The sequence below is a fragment of the Ciona intestinalis genome, chromosome 8 (assembly GCF_000224145.3).
Source record: "Ciona intestinalis chromosome 8, KH, whole genome shotgun sequence".
NCBI classification, from domain to species: domain Eukaryota; kingdom Metazoa; phylum Chordata; class Ascidiacea; order Phlebobranchia; family Cionidae; genus Ciona; species Ciona intestinalis.
The window spans coordinates 219,086-235,324 of record NC_020173.2 but is presented as its reverse complement, the minus strand read 5'-3'; the positions used below and the strand labels follow the sequence as shown (position 1 = coordinate 235,324).

The following is a 16,239-nucleotide window of genomic DNA, read 5'->3' as shown; positions in this document are numbered from 1 at the left end:
AAAGGCTTCCTTTGTCGACTTTTTCTCTTGTCTAGTCTAGTTTTTACGCTTGCCCGGTTCGATCGTTTCAATTAGTTTCCGGCAGCGTTAAAAAAGACGTATAATTGCGGTAGGGCTAGATAATGAAGTTGTAACTATAACATGACTGTAATAACAAAAAACACCAACGTATTCGTACCATTTTGAGACGCACATATTCTATACTGCAACAATATTTTGTTATTTCCAAATTGTGTCAAACTTTCATTACGTTTGTAAAACTTTTTATGCATAGTAGGCCTACTGTGGCATAAGATAGATACCGTTAGCATATAATATGTCGTATTTCCCCATAACTAACACAAATGCTCCTTTAGAAATGTGGGTTTACTGTTACACAATTCTGTAAAGATTCCTTATCTGGTGCCAAACTAACCACTCACATTTATTAACTAATTCAAAATCCAAAACACAAACTAGGAAGATTTTTCTGATAATCCCTTTGCTTGAAGAAAGGCATCTTGGTTTGGATTTCTTCCGAGAAAGTTTCTCAACATCTGCTCTGCGTCAATTGAACCTCCGGGTTTTAAAATCTTCTCTCGGTAATCACGACCAACTTTCTGGTTCATGATTCCTTCTTTCTTAAATCTAATGCAACATAACATAGGATGATGATGACTGTCTATCATTGTGCTTTGTGGTGCGGCAATTTAAGAGTTAAAAATGGCAGTGGTTTTATACACTTTGCCTGCTTACCAGTTATCACAAAACTTTGTGGGTAACTGTTGTCATATAATTATCAAATTGAAAAAATCAAAGCGACCGCTGGGTTGAAGCAAATAGAGTTTAGTGTCAGGCTCAAGCATGACTGCATTGGTAGCATCATTGAACCTTTGGTAAAGGGGATCTGGTCTTACTATAGACTATACTAGCACAGAAAAGCAACCAACATCTACCTGGAGTAAAACATGTCAAAACAAAACACTTCACTCCACAAGTAACCATAATATTGAGCATCATATCCACCAGCTAAATGACCGAAAGTTGCTGGCATGCAGGTTCCTTCTGTAGCAGGAATACAAAGAATGTTCTTGCAAGCATCAGCATATACCTGGAATAGTGGAATATAAACTCATTACTCACCTACTATTTAGGCTCACGATTTTTAGAAGACACCCCCTCCTTTAATACATTCCAAATCTGTGTCACAATTTATTTGCCCAGTAGAGCATGGTTCCCTTTTCATCATGCAGTCATTTCTTACACTTCCATTTAAAACCTTTTAAACCCTTAAATTAACCTTCGGTAGTTTAGATCTTTGTATGAGTTTATTTTTCATTTTCTTTTGTAAAAACATTTTAGTTTTTGTCATCAACAGTTTGGTTTTAGTCAGTCAACATAAAAGAAGCTTATGCATCGCACCTGTACAATATCTGCATGGTCACACATATGAATATTCAGGTCAAGGGTTCCTAAAACAATTTGTCTCAGATAAAAGACACCAGTGTTTGCATTCCTAGACTTGATCAAAGATTCAATCAACTTTTGGGGTATTTCACTTCCATCCTTATAAATATAAATAATATGAAGAACAAAAAACAAGGTAAACTTACCTTTACTTATGGCAAGAAAGTTTGTAAAAACGGATACAATTGTAGGTGAGATACTGACCTTCTGATATTTGTTAAAAGCCATATAGGCCACTTTTAAATAATACTGTACACATAGTGTTATATTATAATTATAAATGCTACACTATTTCCCATTGTAATAAACGTATGTGCACTCAAGCATCACCAGGGATGTCACAGAATGAAATATAAGCAACGATGGCTTTTTAAATTGTTTGGTCAGGAGGGAAAAATATGGTATTAGAGATTCAGCTGTTGTCTGTACACTAAATATAAAATGAGTTAATCTGCTACAATATAATTAATACAAAAATACTTTAATTCCAACAAAAAGGGAAATAAAAGTTCAAGCCTCAGTAAATACTTTACTTCATAATGCTGTGACATTTGTTTGAGTGGTTCATATTCCCAACACCAGTTTTCCAACATCTGGGAAGGGGCTTCCACAAAATCACATTCAACACTTGTTCCGCTAAACATTTCATATTCTGCCTGTGTTATATTGTTTAATCATTTATTTAACAGATGGTTTGTGTGCTCGTGAAACCTCATAGTTATCTTATAAACAGCATACAACATAATAGTTAAGTATCTGTATCATAAAAAGCTTGAGAACAGCACACCTAATCCCGGAGTCATAAACAAAAAGGTCTTTGCCACTGACTTGCCGATTAATATTCAATTGTTATTGTAAGAAGTATATCATTTCAGTGCACGCTCACTCAAAGCTGTTAAAATCTCCCCTGGACCCCTTGGCAATCCTTCTTAATTGCGGCAACTTTAAATAGTCATTGTTAACTATTTTGATAAAATGTTTTATTTGGTAGAATTACTTTTGTTTCCACATGTTACCTCTGCACATATTTGATGCATCACGTGACCAAATTCATGAAAAAAAGTTTCAACTTCATCATGAGTGAGTAATGACGGAGCATCGGAAGTTGGTTTCGTGAAATTTGCAACCATCGCTGCTACAGCTGTAATACAACATATCTTAGCATAGTTAGAAAGACTTTTGAACACATGGCTGTAACTTTCACCACAATATTTAAGCATTGTAGGTTGAGGAGGCATAAATTACTAAATGAATAAAGTTTTTGTATAATTTAGACCTTCTGGTGTGTTTTAATAACATTCATTTACCAAGCTGTCGTGTTCCGTCTGCTTTCAAACATCCAGGTATTAAATCAAAGCAAGCAGCGTGTCCGTACTTTCCTTCTCTTGGATGCAAGTCAAGGAAGAAATGTCCGATTAACTTTTCACTCGCATCATCTTTCACGGAGTATAACGTAACATCTTCATGCCACACGTGCGCATCATCTACTTGCTCATATCTTTGGTATAATCAATTATTTATTTTAAAGACTGTCAGCATCATCCTAATTTAAAGTTACAACACATTACAAGTGTTGTATAATACACTATGGGGGTGGTTGTTTTTTAAATTGGTTTTGTTTTTAATATCAGTGCTGATTTAAACAAGTATTAACACCATCTGGGTAAAAAATAGACTAAGTGTCGGAATACACACACCTACAAATGGTATCAAGGCAGTAAGCAATCTAACCAATGTGCTACTGCATCAGGATGAGAAAAATAATATCACAATTTTTTTAAATTTTAAACAAACCAAAATATGCCACATAACTACCTTAAACCGAGCAGTTCTTGGTAGATATTCAACAATCCTTTGGTTACAATGTGAATGGGAAAATATTGTTTAAGTTTGTCATGGTCAACTGAATATTTCATTTCCTCAATTTTGGTCATAAAGTATCTGCAAAATAAACATAAACACATAAACGTTTGCTGCTAGGCAAAGTAATGAAAATAAAAAGCTCTTAAGAGAATTTAATTAAGGTTACATGAATCGGACGTCAAAATGTTCGTTATTACCTTAAGTCCCACATATTAATCACACCGTCAAATTCCTCGTTGCCATTTTTACATTCCACTTTTTTTAAACGAAGCATTTCATCTCTATCACATTTTCCCAGTGGTTGTAGTTTTTCTGAGAATATTTGGAACAAAATGAAACCGCATAGATTAACCACTAGTACTTGTGTGTTGTGTATACCAAGGGAATGATAACATAATTTGGCAGAAACACTAAGGGTGGTATGCAGAAAGTATAATCTGGGATTCCCACCTAAACATAGATCATCTTTTCCGCGCTTTTTTATTCCATCAGGAAATTACAGGAACACAGAACAATATTTCATAACAAAATCACCTGCAAGTTCATTCGTAAACTTAATGACATTATCTGGATGTTTTGCCATCCTCATATCATGAACGAATGCTGCGTGATTCTCATAACCAAGTATTGCTGCTTTCTCTGCTCTTAGTTTAACCAACTCAGCCAAAATTGCACTGTTTTGCTGAAAAAATAGAAGTTACCTAAAGCAGCATTAATTTGCGAGTTTGTGACATTCACTCATTTTTACCCCTACAGTATTTTTTTTACTTTTTAATTTAAAAAATAATTCCAAAATTTTACCTCAGTAACAAAACAAATCTGTGATACTGCCTACATGGTTGAATAATTAACGAAGTTACGTTTGAATATCATTCGGCAATCTTACTTCTTTACAGCGACTGTTAAAAGCTGTTTCCAACACTTTCCTTGTTTGTGAAACCGAACATTTCTTCATGATTGGAAAATAATGCGGATATTTTAATGTTACCACTAGTTTGCTTCCACTGTCTTTGTCTTTGTTTAAAGATTTGATGAAGTCTATCAAGAAATGGTGTTTTAGTCAGAAATTACTGCGGATGATTGAAGAATTTGGGGTTATACAAAAGGCAAACAGTATCCTATATATGCAACTCCATGATGGTTGCGAGACCACACGGCACACACCATGTATATTTATGGCCGTTTGCTTTCTTTAAATGTCTGATAATTTAAACAAACCATTGGTTCACTTCTTGATTTAAAGTAATTATCAATAATAGTTTCACGAAAGAATACACACTCACTCACTCTACAGTGGTAGCAGATTTAAGCAAAACCCGATATAATTTATTTAAAAAAAGTTCACCAAATGTTTTGCTGTGATGTTGGTTTAGGTATTTTTAAATGGGAGTTTGCAACAGTGCTTTGAAAATTATATATGCTAACTACTGTATATTCGTGGAACAATTTTTAACTTAAATATTTTAACCCTTCCAACCATTTGGTAGTCCGGCAAGTTGCTCTGGTTCAAACAAAAGTTTTTCACTTTCTTCGTTTAAATTTTTCTGAAAATCTATACCAATCTCGGTCTGTCGCTTTTTATTTGCCTGAAATAAATAAAGTAGATTTAATAATCTTTTCTGAGACCAGTGAAATAACAAAAAACATACAAAAAAATTAAGCTATGAAATGAACTTAAGGAATTAAATTAAAAAACACCAAAAGGTACAATATTAGTAACAAAACTAAATTTTTTTCAATATGTTCATAATCACAATGATATACTATTAAATACTAACTTACTTTATTCAGGTTTAACAAACTAAAACAATGAGTATGTACAAAGTACAAACAAATATTAAACAAGACACATCACAACCTAACGTAATTGCTGTACCAAAGTAACTACCATAGCGCGTGAAGTAATAACACATCATTAAACAATTATACAGAAAGCCCCACAGACATGTTATGCATTACTTGCAATCTTTAACTTATTGTTACCTTTATTTTAGCTTGAGTTTCATCATCAAGATGAAGTCCATTTCTTTTACCCAGTTTAACCATCCTGGTGACAAGACGTTTACCTTCATTGGAACATTGCATATTACTTCCCTCCACAGCAACCACCCTGCCAATCAACAACAATAAATGGTTTCACAAAATATTATTTACACACAAAGTGACACATACATGTGCCAATATTTTAAATAATTCTTAATCTAAATTTAAATATATTGCATTTTTGTGACATTACAAAGATTTGAACACCTATAGGCCTATACAGTAAAGTGGGGTAATAAAATACATAAAACATAAACTTTCGAATTTCCCAAAGTAATAAATAAAAAAATAAAAAAAAATTAGTCTGGAGGAACAGTAGGCCTATTCATCATACCTTGATGTCCAAAAATGATTGTAGGATTTCTACTAATTACTTTGTTTTTAACTCCCCCCTGGCTTTGGGGTAAAAAACATTAGCGTGGCAATGAAAAACAATGTTTTCAAAGCAACTTAACTTAATCAAAAAAAGCTAAATAAACAAAAATGGAAGTACAGGGTAATAATACAATATTAGTCACACAACTTAGGTATTATGTAGTCTATATTTTCTCACAAACCTCAACTTTCCATCTTTTTTTCACAAAATCAAAATATATCCTATACACAGCCTTTTCCTAAAGCTTTTGTTTTATAATTTATGACCACAAATAATGTTTATTGGACTAAAAACAAAGCCTATAAGTTACATATCCTATATAGAGCATCACACTTGGTTTAACTAGATGGTAAAGGCTGTTTAAAATCTAAATGATATCCTGACTTTACCGAAACTGCCTGCATTCATAATAAATTTATCACGAAAGGCCTTCACACAAAAAAGTTCTTTTGTCAGTTTTTTGTTTGATTTATTATTTTGTGTTTTACTGAAAAAATAATTACCACCTTGAATGACAGTTAGGATAAAATATAAGCCACATAAATGACCTTTTTCCCCACAAAAGCTGTTTGCGATAAAACGTTTTTTTAGCGGGGCTTGGCTGGTTGTCCTTTCTTACCCCAAGTACCCCATTGTTTTTTATTACCATACTTTACTATATAATAATAAAAGGAAATTAAATATAATATATATATACATATAAAGTAAAACTTTGTTATTATAAGTATGCCCAGCATTGCCTTTTCAATAGGCAGACTGGGCAAGTGTTTGTAGAAGTATTAATATGGATACAGCACCTACATCTTTGAAATCGTGCTATGAACAATTAGATGTTCAATTTTTACCTGGAGTTTTTTTTAACAAATGTCAGAGTATCTTATACGAACATAAGATCATATGAGATTAGCAAGATATAGTTTTATATTAAAAATATGAATTTGAGGAATACAATATATTTATTATTTCTACCCACCGGTCATAAACATCTTTTCTCATACTCAACTCAATTTCAAATTCAGACAACTTTTTATCACATTCAGTACTTGCATCTCGAAGCTCCTTGTTTGTATGAACGTGCTGATAAAAATCCAAGTTGTTTCTAAATAAAATCATGTTTAAACAACATTTTATTAAAACAGGTGTTCTGCCTTCTGAACCGTCACATGAATAGCGGTTGTGCGGCCATTTCTCTTAACTCCTTAGAGACGAGTAATGCAAATATGCATTTTGAAACAAGTGTTCACAAAAATGTTCATAGGTTGACTTATAGTTGGTTTATTTGAAAGAGGAAGAAATTATCTACCAATATACCAGTTCAAAAAGGCATTATAGCATTTAAAATTTTTTACTAAACTTGATTTGAAACCTGTAAAGGATTTTTTAGAAGATGGTCCATATTCTGCCCTAAAATTATGGCTTTAATGTCATTCTGTCTAATAAAAGCGATTTTATTTGATCTCAATGTTGCTCTGGGGCTTGCCCGTCTAAGTAACTGGCTAAAATGTTGGTTTTACGCAAAGACGGCTATGTAAGCTGTTTTAACAAGTTTTTAGGTATTATGCAGCAATATGTTTTTGTGTGTAATATCTAACTTTATTTGCTTCTACATGTTGTGCAAAAAATGACGTCATCAAGTTATAAGTGACGTTATTAAGCACGGTAGTGGTCATATAGATCCTTTTTGTCGAACAGTTGTTTTGGCGTTGTTGTTGCTAATAGAGCGATTTTTTTCCGCACTTATCGCAATTCTCATTTCATTTATTCTTTAATCTCTTGATTGAAATCAAATCATATTATATATTTAGAATTTTTAGACTACATTTTTAGATTTAAAACCGCATAATTAGCGATTAATTACCGATTACTTTACTGTTTAATCAAATGCGCCAAATTCAAAATGCACCTTAAACTTTGATAAAATGATTGTACTGTAATAAATATTTTGAATTTAAGCATAGTTTTATAAACCATACTGCATACGTTCGCCTAATTAGCGAGTAATTAACGATTACTTTTCTGTTTGTTTAATGCGCTAATTCGTGGTTAAAATGTACTTTAACATTGATTAATCGATTGTTTTCGATACATTAATTCCAACAAAGCTTAGTCTCATAAATCATAGTGTATGAAATCGTCCAATCAATGAGTAATTAATGATCATAACGCCTACGAGTCAAGTAAACTGCCATGCATCGGGAACGTCGGGAACCCGTAGCACAGTAATCGGTACTTTTGGCTTTGTTTACGTTAGTGCGCAAATATAAATAAAAAGGAAATAAATCCAAAATAATTGTTACGACAGGCAAGGTTCGAACCCGGGATATTAGGCTATAATAGCGGGTGCCATAACCGTTAGGCCAGTAGATCCAGTAACCAGATTGTCCAGACAGCGGTTATACTGTCTGCCTGGGCCGCACGTGTTGGTGAGATAAGGAATCCTCACTTTGATTCACGCCTGAATCAAACTATTTCCATTTAAGTGGGAACGCATCAAAAACACTGCTCTTATACCTTATTATCATTTATCGTAATTGGAACATTATTTTTAATTAAGCATTATATGATTAATATTAACTTTTAACATTTCATAATTAGGCTGCTGCGTGTTTACGGTTTGTCTAAATTCATAAAAACAAATGTTTTTAACCGACAACAACGTTAACTAGTGTAAGTTTACAATAAACACATGGTACAGGAGCTATACTGCTCTACAGGAGCCTACTGCTCTACAGTCACCAATGGCGACTAGAACCCGTTTTGTTGGTTACTTCAGATTTTTTTTTAATTGAGCCCAGTCGATCGTTGTAGTAAAAGGATCAATTAATATAGTAGGGTGGGGAAAGATGGGACACCTTTTTATTTTGTTTTCTCTTTTTTGGTAGTAAACAAAGAAAATTCAAAGAATTATGAAAGCGTATCCTTACAATTTCCACAGACCGTTGTTAATTGTTTAAAACACGATCAGGTTATTGAGAAATTATGTGTTAAAGGTGTCCCATCTCCCCCCCACCCTACTATATTATACTAATTAGTTTAAGCCGTGCTCATTCATTAGATCTATGATCTCTTATTGAACACTTTGACTTCACCAATTCAAACAATCATTTCAATTAGGTAGTAAACAAACCAGGAATTAATTTTGAAAATCCTGTATAAAGTCAATAAACGACAACTTTAAATAGATCAACTAACCTTATAACAGAGGATGTAACATCCAGGTTTGATATTGGAAGAATAGAATTTTCGAAAGTTGCCTCATGAACAGACACTGCAGCAACTTGGTCATACACAGCTTTCATACTTTCCATCAGCGCATCTGCTTGTTCTTTGATTTCTTTAGCACTCAAATCCCATCTTTGATTTTGTAAAGGTTGTACCATGGTTGTCAATACAGATGCAAAGCTTCGAATGTTGTTACTTGCTCTAATTGCAATGCAAGCGTTTCTATGATTTTCTACAAAATATATTTTAATCACTCAGGCTATTTAAATCAATAAAAAATACAATTTTCGTAAACACTATTACATACTTAACATAACAAAATCTTCTAACATAAAAATGTTTAATTACATCAAATGCTTCAACTCAGTGGTTGCTAATGAATTGTCCAAATTATCAGCCGCAAATAAAAAAGGGAAAGAAACCTCTAAATAATCACACACCAAGTAACATACATGGTAACTTGTGAAATGGCAAGAGGTGTAAAAAACACCCTTGTTATAGTGACTGGCGTTTTCAAGCTAGGACAAAGTAAATTACATTTATTCATTTATTATATTATTTATTTACCATAACCAATATCCTTGTTCCTAAAAGCCAATAGAAAAGATTACGAACACTGGCTAATTAAAATTACTCTTGTTGTATGATCATATAGTTGTAGAGGTTTGCAAACTACAACTACATGTACAGATTCTCATATTAATTAAATCAAGCAAAAATTAAGAGGAAAGATGTTTTCAGCCATGGCTGTCAGGCTGTGGGATGTTAAATGTAAATGATATTTTTGCATATTGATCCATTCATAAAACAATGGATAATAATGATATTGCTTCGCGTAAATAAACCTTGTTTGTGACTGTGTGTTACGATACTGTGTAGGCCTATATAAAGCTGATTATACCTTAATAATACCTACAACTTACTTTTACTCTGTGTGAAAAATGTACGTGACCGAATTGTTGGGTTATCAACACAAGTAACACACTTGACAAACAAAGAAGCAAACTTGTAAGGAAGTCTGGAACTTACAACTTTAAGCGCCACATTCATATCCCAAAAAAAGTTGCCGTGATTTACAATAGACACGCACACACAAGTTACACGGTACATATGATTTTTGTGTTTCGCTTTCGGGGGTTTTCTTGTATTAGAAATTAAAAGCTACACATTTAATTCATATCTCAATTCCAATTATACAAGCAATCCGAATAACTGCTGTTTTTTGTAGTATGACAATTTTCAGTATACTTCAAAAAAAGGTGCTGTTTTTTGGCGGACACGATTATGACGTCATTTAGGGAATAAATAAGCATGATTTCTATGATGGGGGATTTTTCTGAAGGGTTGTTGGTGGTTTTTGAAAAAGTAAATTGTCGTTGAAGATCATGGAACCAACGAAGCAGATGTCGGAGGCGATGGACGCTTTATTAGAAATATCCGACATATTAAACACAGGTCTTGATGCTGAAACATTAGCTGTTTGTGTCCAACTGTGTGAACTTGGTGTTAATCCTGAAGCTATTGCGACCATTATTAAAGAAATCCGGTAGGTTTACGTTTACATATTAGCTGTTCTGCAAAATGAGACCTACGAACTATTGTCGTTCGTAAATTAATATTTTCATAAACATACTTTTCTTTTAGAATTTGACGCACTGTGGCTCTGTGAGCAGCCTCTCACAAAGTTGTTCAGTTCTACAAACGTACTTTTTTTAATCAATGCAATTCTATATTTATTTTATTTTTTAAGAAGTTTACACATGGAGCTATACAGAGAATACGGAAAATTGTTTTCGCTAGGAGGCGATGACAAATTCGTTTCTCTATTCTATGGGGAGCAGTTAGTTTCACGATTTATACACATAAGATATAAACCCCTAACCCCCAACACTAACCCCTAACCCCTAACTCCTAACCCTAAACTCGTCAAACAAAAAAAACTTGAAAAAAATATAAAAAAAGTATTCCACTGTGCGGGACTCAAACCCGATAAAAATGAAACAAAGAGAGTATACGACCGCATGCAAACCGTTACACCACAGACTCGATGACAGTAAACACAACGAAAGAGCATATATAACCGACCTAATGTGGGAAATATGTTCTTACTAGTGTTTTATGTATTTAGAAAGGTATTTTTAATATTTAATTAATTTGTTTTACACTTATTAACACTTTGTAGTGCTGTTTTGTTCGTTTTTCCGTATTTTTTAATTTAAATAATTACCGACACCTAGCGGAAAAAGTTTTCCGTCTTCTCTGTATAGTCCCATGTGAAGTTTACTAACCCTTATAACCACTAACCCCTAACCATTAACCACTTCCTACCAGCCTATTCTGCTATGTACAGGACTCTTTACTAGTGCCAACTTTTGTTATTGTATTTGAAGCAAGAAAAAAAATAACTGTAAACAACTAATAAGCTAACTGTATGTCGGTACTTCCGTTTGAAAGTTAAGGTTTTTTATTTCAATTTCAACCAATCTGTCCCCTTATATTTTCAACTATATAATCGATACACTCATACACATACACTATTGAAGAAATATATAAACGTAAGTTATGTAGTAGTAGGCTATGTTTTGTTTTCAGATTACAAACATCAAACTTGCCAAATCAGAAGAACCTACAAGCAAAAGGCACGTAATGATCAAGATTTTTATAAACACATTTGTTATATTGAAGTTGATTCAATCAGCTGATTTGCTTCATTTGTCACAACTTAGTAATGTACAATTCAGTAAAATTACATTTCTTTATGAACTTTGTCATAAATTGCCGGCATGGCTTCATCACATAGAGGCAAACTTTTACGAACTTTATCATAAAGTGAATGATCAAACATTTCACGAAACTCTTCTCTGGTCATATAACTATCAGCATACAACATCTGGAACCTGCACATTTCAAGTGCTTTTTTTTATAAGTTAAACAAGGGGGTTATCAAACTTAGTTCATGGAACACTAGAGTATCTGTTTGTGACACATGAAATATTTTATAGACAACACATGTTAAAACTTTTTATAAACTATTATTAATTATTTAAAGTTTTTGGTTTGTGGTGCTCCATATACAGTTTTATAAATTTTAAACCCTGTTGGGCCTATTTTATACACACAACTTACCCATTAAAGTCTTTTGTTGCCTTTTCTAGTTGTCGAATTGTTTTCACGTTATTAAAATGTAATGTACGAGGCTCCCCATAAGCTCCTACGTCCACATACATCTCACCTTCATCACCAGGTGGGGCTAACATACCAGGTTCTTTTGGAAGGTAAAATGGACATAGCCAGAGTGGGTAAAGCTGGAAAGAATATATATGACATAATATATGATAATTGCGATAAAAAGTTGTCAGTGCAATAACAAAGTGGTATAAGTTGTAACTGATCACGAAAAAAAATTATTTGTAAATGATTATAAAAAAATAAATTTATTTGACTACCAAAGGTACACACAGCTTTGGATAAATAGTGTTAGGAACATCTATGGCAATGCAATGCATGCATAGGTAGTTAGGTCACACAGGCTTATATTAAAAATGGCAACCCACCTTAATCTCATCATGAAAAACTTTCAAACATTTTGATAAATGTTTGATGGGAAGCATCATATCTTGCACAACATGATGCTCTTCATATAATCTTTTCACTGTTTTACCTTGAGTTAATTTTAACAAAGAGATCTTGGGTGGCATCAACCAACCAACAAGCAAACGGAATATTGGATTATTGCCGAATGGAATGATGTCCTGAAGAGAATGCTTTGTTTAATAACTTAAAGAGTTGTTATTATTTATAACTATAGGTAATATCAGTTACAAAACTTACAATACTAACTAATTAATAACCCAAACCTTGTTTAACAAGCATTCAAAACAGGCTATTAAGTCTTGTTTATCTTAGATATAGAACGGGTTTTGTGTTCATTGTTTTACCTGTTGGTGGCGTAATCTGGTGGGTCATAAATACATCAGATATTAAGGTACTGCAGAACATTCAAATGCTCAAATAGAATTGCTAAACAACATTAAACAAAACTTACTTGTAACTCCCAGAAGATACTTCTTGTATGGCGGTGATAATAATCACGCAGTGGGATATATTCCACTGATGATTGATCATTTTTCAACTTGTCTTCAACATGTTTGAAGAACCACGGTTTGTACCAATGCCCAATTCGGTTTAACTGTTCAAAGGTTTTTGTTTAATTTAGAACTGCTTTCATTAAAATACATGTATAATGTAAAAAACAAAGCTATATTGCCTGCGATATAGTAATGTAAATACAGTGTTATGTATTCACAAATTGCAAATTTAAAGACAACAAAATAAAAATGTTAGAGCTTAAGGTTTCAATTTGTTGGCTCTGAATTTACATTTATTGTTACAATGGTTTAATTTAAGTAACAGTAAATGTATTTATATGTGTTGCTTTTTTTTATTTACCTTTCCAGATTCAAAAACATCACAGAAATTGGCCGTCATAACAACACCACTCTCATCAGAGAAAGCAAGTGCTTCAACAAAATCATTTTCTCTTGTTTTCATTGATTCTATAACATTTGTTTGTACTCTTTATGTTGAACACCAGATGCAGTGGCACAACCTTGTGACTGAGTTTACCCAAAGACGCACACGTTCACCATGATAACAGCTTTAAGCTTTAGACTCGGTATTCTCCAGTTACAAAATAAAAAGTCCATATATTATGCTACATTGCCAACAAACCAGTTAAACTTTTTCATGGACTGTTTAATGAATTAAAACATAATCAATAATTAGTAATCACCTTTAATAAAGAGTTGTGTCATTTCATCAGCAGACTGAGCAGGATGGTATTTAATTCTTACATAAGGTTTTGAAGGAATTATTCGTATTTCAGCTGCCACAAGGAATCCTAATGTTCCATATGACCAAGGTACAGCATAGAACAAATCAGGATTCTCAGTCTAAAAATATCGTATCATTTTATAAGTGAGCTATATTAGGTTTCCAGCCTTGTACACATCACGTATTATCTAATACAGAAGGGACAGCTATTAATGTTGGTACATTTTCTGAAGTCAACAAACTAAGAACTTATATTTGTTTTATATATATATTTAATATAAATAACCAAAATACACTGTTTATTCAGAAGAAATACGGAAATAGTGTGTCACGGTGCCATGACTGTCAGTGATACTTTTACATTTCGGGGTTTTTTGGAGTTAAGAATATAATCGAACAAACATTAATTAAGTTTCGTTACGCAATATTTGATCTAAGCACATACAATGTACACACCCGACTACATTTAGTTAATGTTCCATCAGGTAGAACCAGTTCATATGATTCACAAACATGTTGTATCAACCCATACTTATGAGATGAAGTTTCCACACCTAAAATTATTTGATATTGTTTTTTTCAACAAGCCCAAACTTAATATAATATGCATTACTCTAATTTTGCAACTGCTCTGTTGTATAGAAAATGTATGATTAACATCAATCGGGATGGTGTATCAGGGCAACACAGGTGGGTTTGCTTACTACAGGTGCTTATATACATTGCGACTTTTTACACGATATGCAGCTTCATTGGTGATTGTTTTTTTTTCTGTATAGTTAACAACCTATCACCTTTTTATCCACAAAACACATGCGACACCATGTTAATTGTTAACACCATTGAACTTCAATTCTTCTCTGGTTTATTGCTACTTTAACCACAATACTACATTACCAGCTTTACAAAGGTGAATTCCGTGTAAGTTAAATCACCTGTTCCCATTATTAAACCACCTACAGTCAAATCATCAAGCTCAGGAACAATTGGTAACGTCCAACCAAGCGGTAGAAGCAATGTTGTTACTTGTCCCATTGTAACTAAAGGCTCCAGTCTTACAATCTGAGACAAAAAAAGTTGTAAGCTACTGGATTATAACACCATAATTTATACCATATATTATGATAAAACGGAACAGGTCAACCATAAAGCAATTAACTTTTCAAAAGTTTTATTATATATTAAGCTTGTTGAAATTTCTTGTACAATATATGTAACAGTTACTGGGTCGCAAATATAAAAGTATTTCCTATATGATTTGTTTTTATGATTGGCAAATTGATATAACAAAACATAACATTTTTGATGCTTATGACAGTTGTTTCTGATTTAGGTCTCAATTTAGTGTAAGGTTGATTGTTTGTGGTTCTTAACAGTAACACATAGATCTTTTAATTACAGTATATAATAAGCTACTGATAGATACTCCCCAAGTGTCATAATACCTTTCTCTGGGTGTTCACTTCCAATATATCCATTAAATTAATATGTATTTTGTGCATGTCTTTCTTATACTTTCCAAGCCGAAGTGAAACAGTTGCCCACCCTGGTCGTCCAGTGCACATTTTCCTCCCTTTTTCATGTTTAAAGTTTCTAACCTGCAATTAAACACCAATACCCCACAGGGGCATATTCAGGGGTCAGAAGTTCAGAACCCCCTTTGAAAAGAGGTATGAAATAAGTAAACAACCATGCTTCATTGCACAGCACATATGGTTCTTGGGTTTTAATATACTATGATCCCCAAGCCTTTAAATTCCTAGATATAGATATTGTAACACATATGTATTGTTTTAAATGGCAAGCATTTTCACCTGTTGTTGCACTTGTTTTACTCTTGCAGCATGCTGCTGAGGTGCACTGTTGAATTTAAAAATAACCCAAGCACGGACAGACATGTAGATGTCGAACAAGAACGACGCCGGTAATAGGAAGATACAAACTATCACCCATCTATAGTGAACCAATACATGCTCCAGACCTGTTAATAGTTTGCACATGATTTATTAAAATTTGTACGCAAACGTAACATTTTGAATGCATGGCAAATACCTTTAGATCGTAGATAAAGTGCAATTATGGCAAATACCCCGATGATCGCTGCATACATGATCCACAGGTTGTTATGAACAAATTAGCAGGAAAGGTCGCTTCACCTTCAAACTACCAACCAACAGCAACTTTGTTGCGATAGAAAGATGAAGCTACTTCTGGTCATCTCTGCAATGCTGCCATACAACGGATATTTCATTCACTAAACACTATCACACGGTGGAACATTGGTGTGAAAATTGCAGCCGTTGAGTTGAATTTAAAAACATTAGCACTTCGAGTGGACAGTCCCATTAATTCTAAAAGCAATAATGTTATGTATATCGGGTAAATTAAAATAAATCTATTATCAATATCTATATTAGCTCTGAAACTGCTTCATTATGGTACTCTCATTTCGCGAC

The 16,239-nt window shown here is 33.2% G+C and overlaps 2 protein-coding genes across 2 annotated transcripts; both read right to left on the bottom strand.

The window, feature by feature from the left end:
* Positions 1-123: 123 nt before the first annotated feature.
* On the bottom strand, positions 124-10,214 carry LOC100183579 (thimet oligopeptidase). The gene is made up of 15 exons (XM_002130584.4): positions 9,874-10,214; positions 8,921-9,182; positions 6,702-6,827; positions 5,293-5,419; positions 4,787-4,895; positions 4,196-4,347; positions 3,844-3,991; positions 3,507-3,621; positions 3,262-3,387; positions 2,754-2,944; positions 2,463-2,587; positions 1,980-2,102; positions 1,402-1,545; positions 936-1,090; positions 124-627 (listed from the first exon to the last, which is right to left on the bottom strand). The coding sequence occupies exons 1-15, from the start codon at positions 10,058-10,060 to the stop codon at positions 456-458; spliced, it is 2,262 nt and encodes a 753-aa protein (XP_002130620.1). The 5' UTR covers positions 10,061-10,214; the 3' UTR covers positions 124-455.
* Positions 10,215-11,384: 1,170 nt separating this feature from the next.
* On the bottom strand, positions 11,385-16,048 carry LOC100181233 (delta(24)-sterol reductase-like). Its single transcript, XM_002130735.5, has 11 exons — positions 15,836-16,048; positions 15,598-15,764; positions 15,229-15,381; positions 14,719-14,845; positions 14,240-14,337; positions 13,743-13,902; positions 13,400-13,506; positions 12,996-13,139; positions 12,505-12,702; positions 12,077-12,255; positions 11,385-11,847 (listed from the first exon to the last, which is right to left on the bottom strand). The coding sequence occupies exons 1-11, from the start codon at positions 15,891-15,893 to the stop codon at positions 11,697-11,699; spliced, it is 1,542 nt and encodes a 513-aa protein (XP_002130771.1). The 5' UTR covers positions 15,894-16,048; the 3' UTR covers positions 11,385-11,696.
* Positions 16,049-16,239: the final 191 nt, after the last annotated feature.

What these genes read in the sequence shown, in the direction of transcription:
- LOC100183579 (XM_002130584.4), bottom strand. Translation starts at nt 10,060, where the DNA reads ATGTACCGTGTAACTTGTGTGTGCGTGTCTATTGTAAATCACGGCAAC. An exon ending in TTAACAGTCGCTGTAAAGAA is followed by an intron (nt 3,992 to 4,195) that starts GTAAGATTGCCG and finishes CTATTTTTTCAG; the next exon opens with CAAAACAGTGCAATTTTGGC. An exon ending in AGACGGAACACGACAGCTTG is followed by an intron (nt 2,588 to 2,753) that starts GTAAATGAATGT and finishes GTTGTATTACAG; the next exon opens with CTGTAGCAGCGATGGTTGCA.
- LOC100181233 (XM_002130735.5), bottom strand. Translation starts at nt 15,893, where the DNA reads ATGTATGCAGCGATCATCGGGGTATTTGCCATAATTGCACTTTATCTA. An exon ending in ACTTTATCTACGATCTAAAG is followed by an intron (nt 15,765 to 15,835) that starts GTATTTGCCATG and finishes AACTATTAACAG; the next exon opens with GTCTGGAGCATGTATTGGTT. An exon ending in ATGTTTTTGAATCTGGAAAG is followed by an intron (nt 13,140 to 13,399) that starts GTAAATAAAAAA and finishes ACCTTTGAACAG; the next exon opens with TTAAACCGAATTGGGCATTG.